We start from the raw sequence: 19,711 nt of genomic DNA, 5'->3' as shown, positions 1-19,711 counted from the left end.
CAGTGCTGATGTCTCGGTGAATGCAGCGCCGTTTTCCCAGATACTAATTAAATCACCAGTACCATGTTATCTGAACCCAGAACAGTGTAAACCAGCAGTTCTCATCTCTGCCTGGAATTACTGCAGCATTTCTGCCCAGCGTTGGGAAATTAAAGAGGAAGGGGTTGGGAGAGGCTGGGATCTCGCCACAGTGTGGCACATTGCATGTTAGCTGGGATAATAACAGTTGCGGTTTGTCTTAGGTTTCCTGAGCTAAAGTAAGAAGCTTCCACTTCCTGCAAAGCCACCATGACAAAGACAGCATCCACATTAGCTCCTGAACATCTGCAGGACACAGGGACACATTAAACTGTGGTTTCATGTCACTGCGCTATGAATTTGAACTCAGTCTTAAGCAAATTAGGATTTTTGTTCATCCCGAGGTCAGTAGCGTTTTCTGCAGTTAGTTTCAAACGGCTGGAGGATTCGGAGCGTTACGTTCTGGCCCAGGAAAAACTCGGAGTGACAACAGTTTCAGATCACAGCAGCGCCTATAAACAGCTGTATTTACCTTTATTTTCACTCTGGTTGAGAACATTGTGTCACTAACACAAGAATGACCGAAACACATCTCGTACCTACCAGCACTCCTTTCTGTTCATACTGAAGGCCATTCTGGAGAGGACTCGGAGTTTGAAAGTGTCAACATGTCTGTTACAGTTAGAATAACAAGTCACTGCACAGGAGTAAAGAAGCAATAATTTACTAAACCAAAAGAATAGTTATTAAATATAACGCTTTGCAGTTTGATCCTCGTTGAGTCGTCGAGTCCTTCTTTCTCTTGCCAATGTGATGTTTCGTGTCGCTGAGTGTCTGTCGGATGAGAACATTTGATCGTCTCTAGTCTACAGCCTGAGCCGTGAGCATGCGCACGTCTCCTGTAAATGCATTATCAAATCCTGCTCTCGGTTTGTCGATGCTCCGTCGCAGATGCGCAGTGCAGTGTGTTTGCAGGGCGGCGACCGGTGTCAGCAGAGCTTCCGGAAGCAACAGCAGATTAAACGCAGCTAGAAGCCTGATGGATGTCACTGCACACTGCATGCATCGCAGTCTTAATACTGCGTTGCCGCTTTTGCGCACGCCATCCCATCCACATATCTATGGATATGTTTTACAGCATTTAATAACAGTAATAAGTTCCTTATGGAGGGATTTTTACCAAAGTAGCTCGGTCATTCCACAGTGAAGGACGCTGAAGGGCTGGGAGGGGGGCAGCCATGCGACATGTCAGAAATATGCCCTGTGTCACCCAGAGAGTTGAGTCCCAGAATAACTGATGTCCACTCATACTGTGGGTTATTCCCACAGATGTGGATTTCATCTGCCTGACACAAAAGCAGGTTCGTAGTGGTCTCATGAGTAATCGCGGTGGAGCAATAAGAAGGGAAACTCCTGGAACCTCTGTGCTGCCTGAAAATCCCTTTTTGACTCTGTAAAGTGAAGCTGTTGAAGTCCAATGTTTCGTGCTGTTACACTCACATCTGCTCTAATGTTTAGACTTGATCGTGTATGTTATTGTGTCTTGCTAAAATACTTTGAAAATAATTAGAAGTAGATTTTGTAATATTATGATACAATCCATAGACCACCAACCAAAGTACCTCCATCTGCTGAGCAGACACGGTACGAACTCACAATGTGTTTGATGTGTGAATTTAGCCCTCAGTCAGCCATCATTTAGCATGTTGGTCATCAACAATGTGAGAATTCCCGATGTAGATTATCAAAACATTTTCTTTTAAGGGAAAACTCTCAGTGCTTGCCCTGAAATGTTGGTAATAATCCCATTAAACATGAAAACTTGATGGAAGCCCAACTACAAGAACTACAGTAGGTTAAAGTTGAACCACGACAGTAGCCTGTGCTCTGTGGCGGGAGCATTCAGAAAGATTGATAAGGGCCGTTTAGCTTGTGCAGTCATAAAAGGGAAAATTAAATATGCAAAGAAGCGATATGTTTGTGATACACCGGTGGAATTAAAAAGGTGTTTTCCTGTTGCTTCATAACTGCAAATGCAATCAACGTTTTGAGTAAACAGCGTCCTATAGCCGGGGTGTGGCGATGCCGTCAGGAGGGTTTTCACTTGGACACAAATGAAGCAGCGTGAACGCTCTTCCTCAGGACCTGAGCAGCATCTCAGCCCAGCTTAGTGAAGTCTTGTCACTTGACATTTTTCAGTAAAAACTTTCTCTGAGATGCTGTCGGTAGATTTTATTTACTCATTCTCAGCTGGTGTATTCCTGAAAGAGGGCTGCACCTCCGGTGGTTCTGAATAAACCACAAGGAGACTGAGGCGGCACACGAAGGTCTAGTTATTGATTAGCCAGTTTGTCTGCTGGCTCTAACTCTACGTTCTCTCGTTCTGTCTCACTGTCCCCGCAGAGCTGCAGAGGGAGGGAAGCATCGAGACCCTCAGCAACAGCTCAGGTTCCACCAGCGGCAGCATCCCACGCAACTTCGAGGGCTACCGCTCGCCGCTGCCCACCAACGAGAGCCAGCCGCTCAGCCTCTTCCCCACCAACTTCCCCTAGGACACCTCGTCGCTGGCATCCGTCCCACCCTGCTCTGCCTGCCCGTCCACCATCGTACACTCACGCACCGATGCGGTGTATTGAGTCCAAATCAAAAGATTTGTGTTTCTATGGTCAGCATGCGTTTTGTTTTTTGTTTCGTTTCTTCTCGTCTCAGACGGCTGCTCGCCAATCAGCTGCGGCCGCCACTGGTCATTCATTTCTGGGGTTGAATTTTCAAGCTGCTGAAAATTGTGCCAATTTCCACTCAATTCAAATCTGATCATTTTAATTCCCAAATCATTCCAAAAACACTGATTTGCTGTTTACCCTCGAATTGTGCTCATGTCTGGGTGGAAACACCTGGACTCGTTTATTGCAGACTTTTGGAAACTTGTTCATTTAAAGGGTAGCAGCTGTTTTGAGCAGCTGCTTAGAAGGAAGCTAAATAAAGAACAGATAAAATACAGTTTAATATTTTGATATGTCTGCTGTCAGGGAGAAACGCCCACTATTTTCAACATTAGAGCGTAACCCTGCTCGTTACCTCGTTGCTTCGTCGCCTGCTGCTCGCTCAGCTGCCGTCGTTCTCAGTGTGTGTTTTTGAAGGTTAGGTGCGCCCATTGTCTGAATGAAGCGTAGGAGACGGGAGTGCTGACAGAGGAAAAAAAGGAAATGTTTATTCCAGGCAGCGACGTGCGGGAGCTCCTTCTCCCCGTGTAAGAGCGTCGCTGCCTCCCGCTCAGTGTTTTAGATTAAATTTGCTCCTTTCATGCCTTTGATTTTCATGTAATCATATTTGACAAAGGGTGCAGTAACAAGATGACACTATTACTGCTTTGCTGGAGTAATTCAGATGTTTACAGTGTAATCGAGATGTTTCTGAAATCATTTGGATATATTCCCCACTCCGCCTTTCCAGATAGTAAATTTTAATTGAGCGCAGTAACGGAGGCTTGTGTAGTCGTCACGCCGAATTTTGTACATTAACAATTTTTGACCAAAATCTTTTTCCTATTCAAGATCTTTCAAATCTATATTTTCCTGTTTTTTTTCTTTGCCTGCAGAAATAAAGAGTTTGTCTGACAGTTTGTTCAAAGTGAAAATAACTGCACTGTTAACGTCTCCCAAGAAAATGCTCGAAATGTTATTTGCAGTGCTACATGTGGACTGCCTGCATGTCCGATGTGCTTTCTCAGACACTGAATGGACAGTAAAAAAAAGAAAAACATCATTATTATTCTTGTTGTTGGATTTGTGAAACATTGACTTCTTTCCCTGCGTTCATGCAAGAAAAAAAAAACAAAGTGAAGAAAATGAAACCGTCTTTTGTCCTCACTCTGATTGCTCCTAATGTTCCCATTTCAACCACAGCGGTGACCATCAGCGCACAGTACCACTGCTAATTAGTGCCATATTTTTTTAACAGGCAGTAAAGGGTGGTTAAAGGACGCTTTATGGGCAACTCGTGCTCTTTGTTCTGAGAGAGAAGTGAGAGTTTGTTTCTCTGTTAATCAGCAAAACTTCTAATTCTACAAACAAACCTGAGGACAGTTAAACTGAATGACATTAGATTAACAGTGTGTGCTTCATGTGCCACGATTGATCTCATTCCCAACACCGTGAGCTGCAGTGGAAGCTTCCCAGCCTTGAAGAGAAAAGACGCGCAACCATCAACAGCTCGTGCCGTACGCTCGTGTATATTTCAAAAGGAAAATGGCTACAGCACGAGTTCGTGAGCAGACTGAATGGATAAATGTGAACCTTTGTGTGTTTGTTTAGGCTGATGTGCAAGATTCCATTACAAACAAAGCTGGGAGGATGTGCCACTTCACCAGAGGAACTTCAGCATTATGCAACATAAACTGAAAAGACACAGCAGTTTGCAAATGAAAGTCATTTTATTTTATCATGTTTTTGCAAACACTTTACATTATGAAATATCTTCAGAGGTGCACATTTTAATACAGAGGAAGTCTCCGTCACCACCACAGACACATGTGAAGTGTAACAAAAGTTCCACACGCACCAAAATCCCTAAAATGTTTTAAATGTAAACAATTATTGATTTCTAACAAGTGGGCAGTGACGTGGGAGTGCAAGGAAAGAAATTCTGAATCACTGAACTTGAGCAGCTCTGTTTACATGAACTCAGAGGAACATGTGTGCTGTTACTGAGCTCCTAAATCTGCTCCCTGATTTCAGTCAGTGAAGATGACACAGTTGGCTCCCTGACATATAAACTGCTCAAACTTTGAAATTTCTTGATTCTGACCAGAGCTCCTGCTTGGAAATGTGTGATTAGAGAAGAAAACTTGTGAATATTCAGCAGGACTGTGACAGTATTAACTAATCGGGTCAGCAGCCGGCAGCAGAATATAAGAAGAGTCCTGCAGGTTTTTGGTGAGATCAGTGTCCAGCTCCACTGAACAGTTTCCCAGAATCATCCCGGCATCGTTATGGTCATCAGAGATGTTGTTAGTTTGTTATTCTTTAGGCCAAGTGCCAACAATTGATGCGGTTGCACAACTGTGCACCACTTTCCATTTAGGGTTATCAATAAACTTGCTTGTTGCCAGCTGCAGTTCAAAATATAATTTTCAGAATAAAGAGCAAGAGGTCTGCTGGCCTTCTCTGAAGTGTGCAATGTTCCTCGCAGCTCACAGTTTCACTCTTGGAGGAAGGCCTGTTACACAGCGAGTGTGCGCAGTAACAAGCTCCCTTCTAGGCAAAGCATTGGGCCGCGAGTTCTGTTGCTACTCAGCAGCTTTTCCCAAGTTTGTGTTGCGCACAAGGCAAATTAGATTTGAACCCATGACCGCCTCTCTGCTTGAGTTTTTACCACCACGAACTCCCAGCTGGCTTCAGCATTTCACTTCAGCTACAAACCAACACAGTGCTGTTCTTTCGTGTATGGCTGTGCAGTTGGAGAGTGTAAATTGGCTCCCGACGGTGACTCTAAATTACAAATCAACTGTTCGGGAATTCAGTATTGGCGTGGATTCTACGTCCTCAATAAAAACGAACTCGACTAGTTTTTTAAACGATACACACTGAATTTTGCGTTAAGACGGGACTTAAAGAGACGTGGATTCAAAACACACATGCATGCAGAGCTGTTGAGAGGGCTGTAAACGCACATTCTGCAGAGTATTATTTTTATTTCTTTTCTAAATATGTTTTTGGAGACATTCAGTAAGCGCTCCATTTAGCTGCACAGGGTTGAAAAAAAGTGCGCGGTGGACTGAGCAGAGGAAGACTCCGCTCACACTGAAACATCCAGGCTGTGCTTTAGGGACGAAAATGAGATGTTTTTATGTTTAAAGTTTCGTTCTTGTTTTTTCTTTTTTTTGTTCTTATTTTGACTGAATTCCGTGATGTTAAAAATACACCGGAGCTGTTTCCGAAGTATTGTGGAGAAAACAGGCTGCTGATTTTAACTAGTGTGCAACAAGTGATTAATTCAGGCCCATCAAACCATATGTTAGAACCCTGATGCTGAACAGCGCAGCTGTGTGAAACCTCGTTTTCTGGCTTAGATCTAATAATTTCTGTCAGCTGGATAAATATTAGAAAATTCAAATGAAGCAACGCTGAAATGAAACTGTGTGAAAAGTCTGGACTCGGTGTTCCTGCGGGCTCCTGTCGTGCCACCCTTTGAGACCAGCGTCACGCTGTGACAGCGTCACTGCGGGACCGCAGGAGGGACAGCAGTGCCATCCATTCAGAACTTTTCAGGTTCGTTTCATTCAGACCGAGTCATTCATATGCAGTGCGTGTGATCAGACGTGACGTGTCTCTGTTGCGTAATTCGATCTTTCAAGAGGTTAAAAAAAAAAACGATATTTCGGATATCTGTCGTTCAGGCGTGATTTTAATTTACTGCAGCTTCGCTGTTTCTGTCGCGTTTTAAGTGATTTTCAGGCTGTTTTAACGTTTTCATTCTCCAGGTGTTTTCATAAGAATCGAAATAAGAATAAAGCGTATTTGTTTAAACTTCCCTGCCCTGGGTGAGAGGTTTTCTGTGGGCTATTTAGTGGATGTCCTGATGTTTTGCGGTACCGGGTTCCTGAAAGCAGAGGCCTGCAGGTACAGCCTCTCCTCTTCCTCCGCTCCTCTGCTGCTGATCCTTAATATGATTCAATGTTCCCGGCGCTGCAGCTGCTAATTTAATCTCTCCATGCTGTCAACACATCTGCAAAACACACAAAAGATTATTTTGCTGTTTAAAAAATGCTCCTCGATTTAGATGAAATGGTAATAAATGCTGTCAGCTGGATGATGTTAAATACCCGAATGTTTGCTGATTAGGATGAATTTAGACCTGCTGTTCCGAACCACAAGCATGCACATAAACAGAGTGGAATCTCCTTCTTGGATTTATTTGGTAAAACTGCGCGCAAAAAAGAGACTTTATTGTAGTTTTTAAAAACAAAAATACAAATATAAGTTGAGCGATTGTTTGCTCGATGTGCCAAACAAATGTTTGTTTGTTTGTTTGTTTGATTTAAAAAACTACAAATAATACATGGAACTTCCTAAATGTTTAGATTTGAGCGGATGAATCTAATAATAATACAATAAGCTTAAAGAAAAAAAACATAAATGTGGATTTTGCAGTCACCTTGTTTGTCGGAAAGATTCGTAAAACATCAAATGCAGGTTTAAGAGGATCGCTGTAAATAAGGATGAACTTGCTTTGACAAACATTTGTGCGCATGCACGAGTACAGTAAAAATAATCCGTTCGGGTTCAATCCAGAAGAATCCAGCCAGCAGAGCTAATTATTGGGCCTCGGGGTAACACTGTGTACCTTTCAAGGATAACGTGCAGACATACTGCACCGTATGTGCGCCGTTACTTCTCGATTTTCAGGAGCAATATCAGGAGATTCCAGCGGAATAACAAACACAGTTTAGGTGCAAATATTATTATTACTTTTTTTTTATCTTAAACTTTAATATTTGACTATTTACTTCGGGAAATCTAAATTATTTCTCACATCCGCCCCCCGGATATCCGCGAGAAATTTCCTCTATAAAGTAGTAACCCGACAACAACAGAAGCCCGTTTTAATTCATAGTTTATTTCATATTTATCTATTTTTTCTACCTGAGAATAACAGCAACAGGTGATGTCATCATTTGGATTTCCTGTATTCGCGTCTTTTTTCATTTCTGGACAAAGTCAGACACGTACATGAGCGCAGCGCGCCGTGCACCTGTGGCGCCACCCAAACATCTCCTGTCCGTGACGCAGTGACCAGCAGCATCAGAACTGAGATGGCTGAAATGAGCAGGGGGATTAAATGTACTGAAACGGAAAGACTTCAGATTTCTGTGAGGCTGTCTGCTGCGTGACGCCTGTAGCTGTGACAGCTCTGTCACCCTCCTCTGGCTCCCTCGGGTCACCATAGCGCCCTCACCTGGCGTTCCACCTGTCAGTCAGACGCACCTCAACCCCTCTATTCAACATCGTGGACGCAGATGAGATGAGAAGGGAGCAAGGAAAATAAAAGGCTTCAGCCCTGGATGTGAGTGGCTGTAGTTCATGACTGAACATGTATAAGGTGCGACATTTTTATTTCATCATTATTATTATTATTTTAATAGCATATCTGTGATGCATCCGGTAATATTCAGAGCCAAAAACAAACAAGCAAACCTCTTTTTCGATGCATTGTTCCAAATAATATGTGTGCGGGAGTGTTTGAGTTTGGGAGGGCTTAAGGAAACATTTTCCTTTTGCTACAAGTGAGAAGTGGTATGTTTCATTTAGCAAAGGCAGCCGGAGAGGAGCAGGAGGAGGAGGAGGAGGAAAGCTGCTGGTAGTTACAGGAGGAGGAGAGAGAAGGAGGAGCGGGAGAAGAGAAAGGAAGGAGGAGGAGGAGAGGGCCGCTGGTCGCCGGGTTTCCATGTGACAAGGGGAAATATGAGGGACTTTGACAGGTCTTAAACGGTCTGGCGCCAAGGCCTCAGTCTAGCCGCTAAATATAGCCTGAGAGATGATGCAGGGAGATGGGAGGAGAAGATGGAGAGATGAAAGGAGAAAAGGAACAATGCGGAGGAAAGGAAGAAAATAACAATACTCGATTATAGACGAATATGGCGCAAAAACCGTCCAGTTATGTTGTAATTAGAGCGTCTTTGGCCCGGATCGCTGACACAGGGGCCAAATGACCGGGACCGAAGGCGCATTTTACGCACAGTTGTATTGTCTTGTATTGAACGGACGAATAAAGGACACAGAAAAACCTCAGTCAACTTCCTACTGTATGGAAAGCGTCCTGCAAGTAGTTAATTCACGGTAAATACGAGCCTGCAGCTTGAAGTGTGACAAGCAGCTCCAAAGGTCTCTGATTTAAGCCTCCAAACGTCCTCATCTAGGCTCGTTTCTGACATATATGTGACCTTATTTTTTTTATTATTTTATTTTAAAAACATACATTTTCAGACAACAGAAATTGAAGACAAAACCAGATAATTTGCTCATTTTTGGCGCATTTTTTCTTCGCAGACGCTTCATATCCACATCCCCAGCTGACAAACACATGCCCAAAGAACAAGTCTAAGGAGCATATTTACTGTCTGCTTCCATTAATCCACAACACACAGGACGCGTTAATCTATCAGGCCGATGCCCCTTCCACGTAGAGCTCCCAGCAGCCTGGAGCTCTGCTGCCTTGACTTAATGACTTTTAAATCGCGCTTGATGGAGATTTCTGTACCGTTGAAGGCACAGAACAAATAAATGGTGACTAATTTGTAAAAGCATTGTTGATACAATTATCCCGTTGAGCATTCCAACAGAAAAACCGTTATCCACCTCCATATGTTGCTAATCTGTTTTCATTTGTGTCACAGTAAAGCCCAGTGAGCAGCTCCCAAAGTCTCCTACGTCTTCAAAAAATAAAAAAGCAGCTTTAGGGACGAGTCAGCTGTTAGATACACACCACAACAACACCCATCTTAATTATTTTCAGTCTGAAACAGCTCTTCTTAACCTTGACACTCTCTGTGCTGCTGATGTGTGTGCCGTGCGGGAGCGCATGACGCTTCGGGGATGTGTGTGGGATCCACTGGGCTCGTGGAAACGGCTTCATTCAGGTGTATGAGCCCCGTTCACCGGAGCTACTCTCTCTCTGGCCTGCTGACTCTGTTACGCATGGCTGTATGATGGGAGCCGAGCAACAAGTGTGTAACACAGAGATGTGCAGACATCCCATGCTCTTAAATCACATGACATGCTGTATCTGACACACAAGCCGAATCGTGGTGTCGGTTTGGAGACATCAAATCGTTTTGTTTACACTTTTCTTTTCTGTTTGTCTTTTTTGTTTTGAGGCCGAACGGATTACTTGGTAGTTTAGAAGCATTTCGTCTTTTGATTATTTCATTTTATTTATTCTATTATTTGTTTGTTTGTTTTGATGTTTAGATTTGTTATTGAAGACATTTAGATGGCTACTAAGAATTTTGTGCGGGTGTCAGCGGAAGCCACAGAGGCGGCTAAGTTCCAGGGGTTCATCGGAAATGCGCAGTTGTCGCTGACACACTTATTCAGAGGGATTAACACTTTTTGTTTCAGTTTTTGTCCAAGTGACGCCTGCGGCCCACTCGCGATCGTCCCAGCCCGGAGAGGGCAGCTGTTTATCCAAAACGAGGAGGCGGGGGGGTGGGGGACTCAGATCCGACACTGAGTCATGACCGAGGCAGGACAGTGGAGCAGAGCCGCAGATGAGGCTTCGCTTCACAGCACTTGAGGGTAAATCTAAAGAGACAGGAGATTGTTCTTACTGCGGCGCATCAGCCGACCGGCGCCGAGCGACTCTCTAACAAACCGAGTCCGAGTTCACTGGATTCTGCCGAAGGAGCTCCGCAGAGCAGAGTGCTGGGAGGCTGGTGCCCCACACCACCACCACCCCCTCCTGGCTCCTGGAGTCCCGCACTGCTCTTGGTTTGACAAAATAAAACCTGTCGGAGATTACACGCCACCACGGCCTGCCCCAAACTCAGACTGAGCTCTAAATCATCTCGTCGCTGTTTGATATCGGAGTTAAAAAATATTTAAAAAAAATAAATAAATAAAGTAATCCCTCCGACAGCCAGCAGCACCGCAACAGCAGGAATAAAGCAGCGACACAATAATAACAAGTTCAAATACATGCAGTAAACTTCATCTGAAGCCAAACAAGGAAGAGTTGGTATCGAAGTGAGCACTCACCGCTTTTTTCTCCCTCATTTTTCTCGCAAAATTCACGCATCATTATTCATCGGGCTTCCTCTGTTTTTGCTCCACGCAGCATCAGAGTTGGTCTTTTCCAGCCCGCTTTACTCTGCCGCCGCCTCCCCGTCAGCCCCACCAGGAACACGCACAGATACGCGGCTCCCGCCCGGGGAAATCGAGCCTGTTTGAGTCTCGATTCAGTATACACACGGTTAACATAGCCTGGACTAGTGTGAGGCAAATCCAGCCTAATCGTCAAAACAGCCGACGCTATAATTACGAAGTCTCTATAGAGACTATAGAGCGACCGAGAGAGCAGCAGCTCTTGAGAAGAAATCTCTCCGGAATGCAGAGCATGAGCTGCGAGATTTACTGCTGTGACATGTTCGAAAACACTGTGGCAAATATGGAGAAGTGAGGCTGTTCCTCTGTATGAAGGTGAGTATTAAGACACCGAGTCTGTGGACAGGTTGGGTTTTTTTCCGCAGGCGACATTATAAAAAAGCTAGCCGAGAGAGGTGATGCCTCCACCGGCCAAGAGCTAAGGGCTGACCCGGTGTTTGGCTTAGAAATGGGGGTGGGATTTCCCGATCTTTCCTGTCATTGGTTAATATTTTATTCTGTTGACATGTTTTCTTACTGCTAATGCTTCCGACACCTTCTTGTCCCCCCTCCTCTCCTAGAGTCTGGCCGGAGCTGTCAGAACCACGCCTATAGGGGCCCACAATTGGTCCAGAAAGCGTAAAATCAGCAATCAAAGGGGCTTGGTTCATTAGTGTTGGGGATGGAGGCAGGAAGGACATGTGAGATAGTCACAGATCTGCAGTGAACGGGGCCACATCTCTCCAGTCAGTGTGGGATGACTGAGAAACTGCTTATTTCTCTGAGAGGCACACAGCGCAGCCGGGCTCTGCCTTCTACTGAAGCGCCACTTCTGCTGACGGACTCGGTGCAGGAACCAAAGGAAACGCACATCAGCAGCAACTCTGGGCTATTTTCTTCACCCCGATAACGCGCTGTGTGTTCACTGTGCCGCTTTACAGACATTACTGAGTGCTGTCGAAGAGCGGACCTTCTGGCTCTGGGCTGGGGGGAGATACCATTAAAATATCTGTTATTTCACTTCGCTTTTTGTGGATGCACCGATGAGAGATCCAGTTTTCACAGGGACTGCAATGGCTTATCACCCTTTCCACGCACACCGGCCGACCGATTTCCCCATGTCCGCCTTTCTAGCGGCCGCTCAGCCTTCCTTCTTCCCGGCGCTCAGCCTCCCTCCCGGTGCTCTCACTAAGCCGATCACGGACCACGGCCTGGCAGGGGCGGCGGAGGCTGGGCTCCACCCGGCTCTCAGTCACCATCAGGCGGCTCATCTCCGCAGCATGAAAAGCCTGGAGCCCGAGGAGGAAGTGGACGACGATCCAAAAGTTACACTGGAAGCCAAGGATCTTTGGGACCAGTTTCACAAACTCGGAACGGAGATGGTTATTACCAAGTCAGGAAGGTAAGAACTCTCGCCCGATGCATATAGATCCGCTCACGGATATCCGGAGAACGTGTTTTTATTTCCATACAGTTTAAAGCCTTTTCGGTTAGTCCAAGTAAGCTCGGAGAATTACTCGAGAATTTTAGAGCAGCTAAAATGCCAGTAAACGGCAGCCTCTTTATCAGGCCTTGCACGGTCGGTACATATTTTTGCAGTGATTGTTGGTTTGCTCATTTATTTAAATAAAATAAAATAAAAACTATATTTAACAAAAACAGCGAGAACACGGCATTTACCAGTAATTATACCCTAAATAGCAGTTTTAAATGTCGTTTTAAATAACTATGCCACATCTACATTTGTGGGAGAGGAGCCAGTTATTGAATAAAGCTCCCGTTTGTCTTGAAATATTTGTCATCTACTTCCACCGTGACCACGGCACATATCTGGGATATTTTGGGGGAAATGTGGTAAGAGCTTTGATCAGGTTTTATCTCCTAAACTGCATTCTGTGGAGGCAGCAGAGCTTCTGGGTTTTATAAACAGGCTGTCACTTCAAAAAGCAGGGACATGAGGTGGTGTGGTCATAAATATATTCCTCAGCTTTGTAGTGGATGGCTTGGACACACACACGCACAGAAACACGCACTGTGTTTTTGTGTTGCTGTCGCCTAACAGTGTGCAGCTTTGGAGAAGAATGTCTGACAATTGCAATATTTCTGCCTGTACGAGCGCCGCGTTTTTCCCTCAACGCCTCTTTTGTCAAATTTGCTCAAATGTTGCAGGATAATGTGCAGTTGTGTTCGGGTTGTATCGCGGCATGTTGACTCCCGGCGTGTGTTTCTTTCCGCAGGAGGATGTTCCCTCCGTTCAAAGTGCGAATAAACGGCCTCGATAAAAAAGCCAAATACATCCTGCTGATGGACATCGTGGCCGCGGACGACTGCCGCTACAAGTTCCACAATTCCCGCTGGATGGTGGCGGGCAAGGCCGACCCCGAGATGCCCAAGAGGATGTATATCCACCCGGACAGCCCGGCCACCGGCGAGCAGTGGATGGCCAAGCCTGTTGCTTTCCATAAACTCAAGCTGACCAACAACATCTCGGACAAACATGGATTTGTAAGTACAAATAGAGTTTTTTTCCTTTCTTTCTTCTGTGCAGGGAGGATATTTTTCATATTTACACGCTGCACTGAGTGTTGAAATACTGGAGATGACATTTTCAACATTTATGGATTTTTTATTTACTTTATTTATTTATTTTTTTGGAAGACGTGAGGGGAAATGGGTGATAGTGAATGTTTGATCACAGGAAAAAAAATCCGGAAAAAAAAAGAGCACAGAGCGAATTTCTAGTATGAAACTGCCACAGAAAAATGATCAAGTAGCTTCAGTAAAGCTGAGAGACGTGGAGCACTGACATAAATCTGCTCAGAGTATCATCGTCTCCTACAGTATTCTAAAATGAAATTAACGGAGAATATAATATGTAGCGTCTTTACACCCAAAGCTTTGTCACTTTGTCGCTACTTGACTTGGAACTTGTGTCTCTTCGATGTTCTGCAGAATATCGCGGCTCTGCAATTTCTCCACCTTGATATCCAAAGCCAGGCCCAGCTGCCTGAGCTGCAGCACCTACAGGCCTCCTTACCCCCTGACCGTAGTTTGCACTGCACCTCCCTACTGTACACCTTTGTTTTAGGCCCGATTGTATTGGGAACTTAAAAGAAAAGAAAAACCCAGCATGTCTAAGCCGACTGTTTGCGAGGCTGAGGATTAAGTGGTGTATTACCAAATCGGGTCAGAAAGAAATAACATGAAGTGAGTGCGAAACGCTCCCTCCAGCTAGTAACCTCATATGGCTGTTGCATATATTGTGTATTTTATTTTTTCATTTCTATATTTGTGGAGTGTGTTTTATCCAAAATAACTGGCTTTACTTTGTCTTTTTACAAAGCATTTAAAATCAAATAAATAAATAAAATAAATAATAACGCTACCAGTTTGCAAAGGGGCATATTATCACATTTTGCAGTGTGTATCTGAATGGCAGCCTTGTGTGCTTTCTACTGCAAATAAATGGAACATGACGCGTCAGTCTAAATAATTTGCAATAGCTAAGAAGCAGAATTTCTTGGTGTGTGCAGCGCTGATTCGGGCTTGCATTGCCTCGTACAGTCACCTAAAGTTTTTGGTTTTCTGTATCTTTACTGTCACTTTGTGTCCGGTCCATTTTGGGGGAATTTTAAGTTTTGCGTGTGATGTCTTTGATGCGTCAAAACAGACCACCGGGCAGTAACTCCACGCCGCTCTGTGCGTGTGTACTTGTGAAATTTGTAGCTCTTTGTGCTGTTAGGAATTGGATCAAATCGTTTTTTCTGTGGTTCTGATTCCTCATGGCAGCATGTGTGGCCTGGTAAGGTTTTTCCCTTTGCCCCGCACTAATTACAGACCAGGCTGCTTACACAGTAATTATAACAGCATCAATAACAATGCGCTGGATGATCCGCCTGCAACAGATTCTGCCTGGTGTCGAGGTTGAGCATCTGAGAGAGAGAGACATAAACATACCGTGATATTCACTCGAAAGCTTCGCTTTCTGTGTGTGTTGGTCCAGACGATCCTGAACTCCATGCACAAGTACCAGCCCAGGTTCCACATAGTGCGGGCCAACGACATCCTGAAGCTTCCCTACAGCACCTTCAGGACGTACGTGTTCCCCGAGACCGAGTTCGTGGCTGTGACAGCATATCAGAACGACAAGGTGAGTCAGCGTTCACACTCCACCGACGGCCTCTAATATGGCTGCTATACTTTGCATAATAAACATCCTAAATAAACGTCCTACATCAGCGTCCTCTCCCCCCGCCACCAACCCCCGAAGACTTAATCTGATTTTGTAGGTCGCCTAATTTCCCTGCAGAGGACTCCCATGTCCCTCTGGATTTTTTTAATTGCTGTTTTGCTTGGATTTGTGGCTGCAGCCGACATATCTATGAATTCAAATGGAGTGTGTGTGTGTGTGTGTGTGTGTGTGTGTGTGTGTGTGTGTGTGTGTGTGTGTGTGTGTGTGTGTGTGTGTGTGTGTGTGTTATCGGCTATTCACGGGCTATAAATGGGCTATTACCTTGTCCAGAAGTGAATAAATTAGGCGTATAAATGCTGGAGAAAGGAGGTTATGAATGTTGTGACGCTGCGTTAAAAATGACTGGCGTCATATTTGAAAGTTTTGTCTTGTCAAAGTGACACTAGAGTCATTTATTTATGTATTTATTTATTTTCATATCAAAGCTAATCATTCCACCTGAATTTATAAAAAAAAAAAATTGATGGCATTATTTTGAAGCCCTTGGCTGTTCGTTCGCCTCCTTCTTGAAGCTAATTGGGACTCGTGTCCAGGGGCGGGGGTCATGTTCTAAACGTTTATGGCAAAAAGACACAATTGAGGAGGCATTTAAAGGGTTGGTCACACTGCAGCTAGACTGGGCAGATGCTCAGACTCGCTACTCAAACTGGAAGCGCCTGAAGCGTTGAATTCTGGGGCCACGGAGGGCCTCCAGGAGCACGGAAGCTCCCCCGAGGCCTGTGTGGCTCCTTCAAATACACGGAGCCACACAGGCCTCCTCCACATATTGTGAGGCAGCAGTGTTCCAAACCGCCGTATTAATTATTGATATGAGCGTTATCTGTTCAAGTATAGCATCCTCCGCCATTTTTCTGGGGGTCGAAGGCCTCTGTGGCCCCACAGAGGAATGTTTCGTGGCAGAATTTCTCTCTGGGGGCCTATGTGAATAACGCACCATCATTACGTTTTAATTAATAATGCAAATCCGAGGTCTACGCTGTATGTGTGTTAATCCAAAGGCATTGTTTTAATACACTGGGGCCTAACAATGTGTGTGTGTGTGTGTTTTCCTGTGGTTCTCTGTGTATAAAACGGCTCCTGTCCTTCTATTTTGGATAGATAACACAGCTGAAGATCGACAACAACCCGTTCGCCAAAGGTTTCAGAGACACGGGAAACGGAAGGAGAGAGAAAAGGTACAAACTGCTGTATAACACCTGCTCTGTGTGTGTGTGTGTGTGTGTGTGTGTGTGTGTGTGTGTGCCTGCGCGCTTTGAGTATCGGCCTTTTTTTTAAATTCAGCAAGGACAACTCATTTGTTGTTATTATTATTATTATTATTATTATTATTATTATTATTATTATTATTATTATTATTGTTGTTGCAGGAAGCAGCTGTCCATGCCTTCGCTGCGGATGTACGAGGACCAGTGCAAGGCGGACAGGGAGGGCGCGGACTCGGACGCCTCGTCCAGTGAAGCTCCTGCCGGCAGGGACACGGTCCACTCCCCGCTGGGAGCGGGTACCAGCCCGCTGAGGTTCAGCAGGCCAAGTCGAGGTTAGTGATACTACCGCTTATTTTTTCTTTGGTGCAGGGGCTTTGTTGGATTTCATGACAGCGGGGTGCGTTAATAATCACGAGCTGCTGCAATGATCGTTTAGGTTATGAAATAATTTCATATTTTAAAGTGATAAAGTATTAAATGAGTGCAAAGTAAACAGTGACACAAAGTAGATGCATTATTGTCATACATGCATTATTTATTTAATTATTATTACACTATTAGTTCTAGATTTTTATTGTGGCATTTGATTTTTGCGATTCAGTTTTTGTTTGGTTTTTGGACTGTGGTGCGTTCAGATAAAACAGCGACATGTCTTTAAACGGTGCCACAGGACTCTGACCTCCAAACTGTTTGGTTGTTACTCATATTACTGTTGGATTTGCGTTGGTTTTTGGTTTGCATTCCTCACCTGTTAACCAAAGGTTGCCTCGGATAACGCACTGACCCGCCTTTATTTAATTTGTTAATTTTGTTGGTAAGAACTGTGTATAAAGACAGTAAAATCAGCCTAATTTTGGACTGCCGTGGGATTTGAAATTCAAATTTTCATCTGAATGTTATAACTCGATTATAAAAGTTCAGAAATAGTCCATTATATATGAGTCTCATTAGGTCTCAGCATTTAGTTTTAAAGGGCTCTGATAAAAATTTAAACATGTTCATTTTTCCAATCTTTGCTCACTAAAACATTACACACAGGCTGACAAGGAATATTTTTCAAAATTAATACAATATTTAAAATGCTGGTTAAATGTTATTTTCTCAAAGACTGGAACATACAAGGTGGATTTGGAGAGAGCGTCCCAACCAGCCTCGTGACCACATGATTTGCTGTGTGTGGGTTAGAGTGTAGGACTGGTGCTTATGTGTCCTGCTTTCTGATTTCTGCATCTTAGATGATAAAACATGCACTGACAGCGAGCAAGAGCTGGAGCATCAAGATGAGCGCTGCACCGGGTCCAACAGCCCGGGACCCGAACCTGTGTCCCCCTACAGCTCCAGGTGTGAGGAGCGCATGAGGGAAAGAGCCGTTGCTGAGAAGAAGGATGACTCTTTATTCAGTATAAGGAGCCTCGAGAAGGACAAAGTGGAAAGCAGGCACAGGAAGGACACCACAGACGTGTTAACAAAGGACTCGGAGGCTGGAGGCATCAGTGCCACTAAGGATGCCTTCTCCCCTCTTGTAGTCCAGACCGAGAGCCCCTCACACTTCAGCCCAGGCCATTTACAAAGCTTGGCTCTGTCTGGCCTGCACAGTCAGCAGTTCTTTAACCCTCTGAACACCGGATCGCCACTGTTGTTTCACCCTGGGCAGTTTGCCATGGCCCCTGGAGCCTTTTCCGCTATGGGCATGGGGCATCTATTGGCCTCTGTATCTGGAACAAGTGGTTTGGAAAATGGCAGCCTCTCCACCCAGGGCACAGGAGGAACCCCAAACCCCTTCCCCTTCCATCTGTCCCAGCACATGTTTGCCTCTCAGGTAAGGAAAGCCGCCCACTTAAATGATTTAGTCCCTCTCCACACCTGTAGCAGTCATGTGACGTCAGCAGGACAGGGACATAGACATGATTTACTTTGCCTTCTTCACACTGTGATTGTTGAAATAAACTCTACACTCAGCAAGCTCGGAATTTAGGTTTGTTGATGATTAAAACAACAGTACACTCATCAAATTCACCTTTTGAAATGTAGAATCATCTATTTGTAAAAATACATAAATAAACAAAACCCAGGAATAATATATTACTGCTTCAGTGCTTTTTAAATCAGTTTTAAACAGTCTGAGAAAACGGAAGAATCTGATGTTTTTGTGAGTAGGTGAATGGAAGAGATTCTTTGATGATCGTCCCACATCAGTGATCTTTGCACTGACTATGTGTCTTTCCTTGTTCGACTTTCAGGGCATCCCCATGCCTCCATTTGGGGGTCTCTTCCCGTATCCTTACACCTACATGGCAGCAGCTGCAGCAGCAGCTTCAGCCTCAGCTCTCCCAGCCACCAGCACATCCAGTCCGCTCTCCAGGAACCCCTTCCTCGGCTCATCCAGGCCACGGCTCCGCTTCAACCCCTACCAGCTCCCGGTGTCTCTGCCTCAAAGCTCGAGCCTGCTCACCACCGGCCTGCAGGGAAGCATCAACCCAGGCTCAGAGTCCTCCAAACCGGGCAGTAGGGAAACCAGCCCAGCACCGGAGCACCACAGCAATCACAAGACAGGAGGCTCAAGTGGGAGGGTCGCGTCTCCCAAAACCTCCGTGAAGGACTCAGTGAACGAGCTGCAGAGCATCCAGAGACTGGTTAGCGGCCTGGAGGGCCAAAGGGAACCCTCCCCAAATACAGACTGTCCCAAGTGATTAAGACTCTCTGTCTGGGATGAAGACTTGGCTTGAATACTAGAGGACTATAAGTGCATATGTCCTGTACAGCACATTACAGAGACTGGGATGAAGGCATGACTGATGGGCGTTGATGAAGGCCAATTATGACTATTTTTTGGAACAAAGCTGCAGGTAGACAGAAATATAGTCTATGTAATTATATTTAATCTTTTTCAATTCACAAGTATTGAAAGTTTCCTTCAGAGCTGACCTGTTGGAAAGCGTGAAAAGCTTCAGCACCATCAGACACCAAAGTCCTCCCTGAAATCCCAGTGTTTTTAGGGTTAGCTTTTGAAGACGGCCAGACCCACCAGAACAAAGAAAAACACAAAACAGAAAAAAAAAATCCCTGCTGCAATCCTACACTCATTAAATAAAAACGATTTAGAAAAGAATAATAAGGAAATAACTCAAATGTGAGGAAAATAAAGAATTAAATAATCACAAAAAACCCCTTTAACCTAAGGCCAAGGACGTCTATCAGAGAGTCACAGTGACAACAAGCAAACAAGTAGTGAATTAAACGTCATCATGTCATATCACAGGTGGACCACGCAAGGCCACCATCGGCCTCTTATAGCGGTCTAACCTGCCCGAGAGCCTGCAGCTCCGCACTGTGCGTGGGGCACTGTGGAAAGTGTGTGCTGTAAAGTTTGGGTAACC

General features: G+C 44.8%; 2 protein-coding genes and 1 long non-coding RNA gene across 4 annotated transcripts in view; 2 read left to right on the top strand and 1 right to left on the bottom strand.

The window, feature by feature from the left end:
* bcas3 (BCAS3 microtubule associated cell migration factor) overlaps positions 1–3,637 on the top strand; it is a 323,439-nt gene extending 319,802 nt beyond the window's left edge. For both annotated transcript variants that reach the window (XM_085479043.1, XM_085479042.1), the window contains one exon: positions 2,422–3,637. In XM_085479043.1, the coding sequence (XP_085335169.1) occupies positions 2,422–2,570 (149 nt within the window). In that variant the 3' untranslated portion in view covers positions 2,571–3,637. The remainder of the gene's footprint in view (positions 1–2,421) is intronic.
* Positions 3,638–4,431: 794 nt separating this feature from the next.
* On the bottom strand, positions 4,432–10,837 carry LOC146693227 (uncharacterized). The gene is made up of 2 exons (XR_014923929.1): positions 10,773–10,837; positions 4,432–6,744 (listed from the first exon to the last, which is right to left on the bottom strand). It is a non-coding gene; the product is annotated as an uncharacterized LOC146693227 (long non-coding RNA).
* Positions 10,838–11,158: 321 nt separating this feature from the next.
* Positions 11,159–19,407, top strand: tbx2b (T-box transcription factor 2b). Its single transcript, XM_085479045.1, has 8 exons — positions 11,159–11,213; positions 11,459–12,279; positions 13,115–13,382; positions 14,881–15,027; positions 16,228–16,304; positions 16,497–16,666; positions 17,570–18,153; positions 18,575–19,407. The coding sequence occupies exons 2-8, from the start codon at positions 11,921–11,923 to the stop codon at positions 19,022–19,024; spliced, it is 2,055 nt and encodes a 684-aa protein (XP_085335171.1). The 5' UTR covers positions 11,159–11,213; positions 11,459–11,920; the 3' UTR covers positions 19,025–19,407.
* The last annotated feature ends 304 nt before the right edge of the window (positions 19,408–19,711 follow it).

Source organism: Copadichromis virginalis, linkage group LG14, assembly GCF_057382275.1.
Source record: "Copadichromis virginalis isolate Kocher_CV1m ecotype Utaka linkage group LG14, C_Virginalis_male_GT1.1, whole genome shotgun sequence".
Taxonomy (NCBI): Eukaryota; Metazoa; Chordata; class Actinopteri; order Cichliformes; family Cichlidae; genus Copadichromis; species Copadichromis virginalis.
This window is presented reverse-complemented; position numbering and strand designations above follow the sequence as displayed.

Excerpts from the sequence above, each read along its gene's own strand:
- tbx2b (XM_085479045.1), top strand. The coding sequence starts at position 11,921 with ATGAGAGATCCAGTTTTCACAGGGACTGCAATGGCTTATCACCCTTTC. Across the intron at positions 12,280-13,114 it reads GTTATTACCAAGTCAGGAAG|GAGGATGTTCCCTCCGTTCA; the intron begins GTAAGAACTCTC and ends TTCTTTCCGCAG. Across the intron at positions 16,667-17,569 it reads GTTCAGCAGGCCAAGTCGAG|ATGATAAAACATGCACTGAC; the intron begins GTTAGTGATACT and ends TCTGCATCTTAG.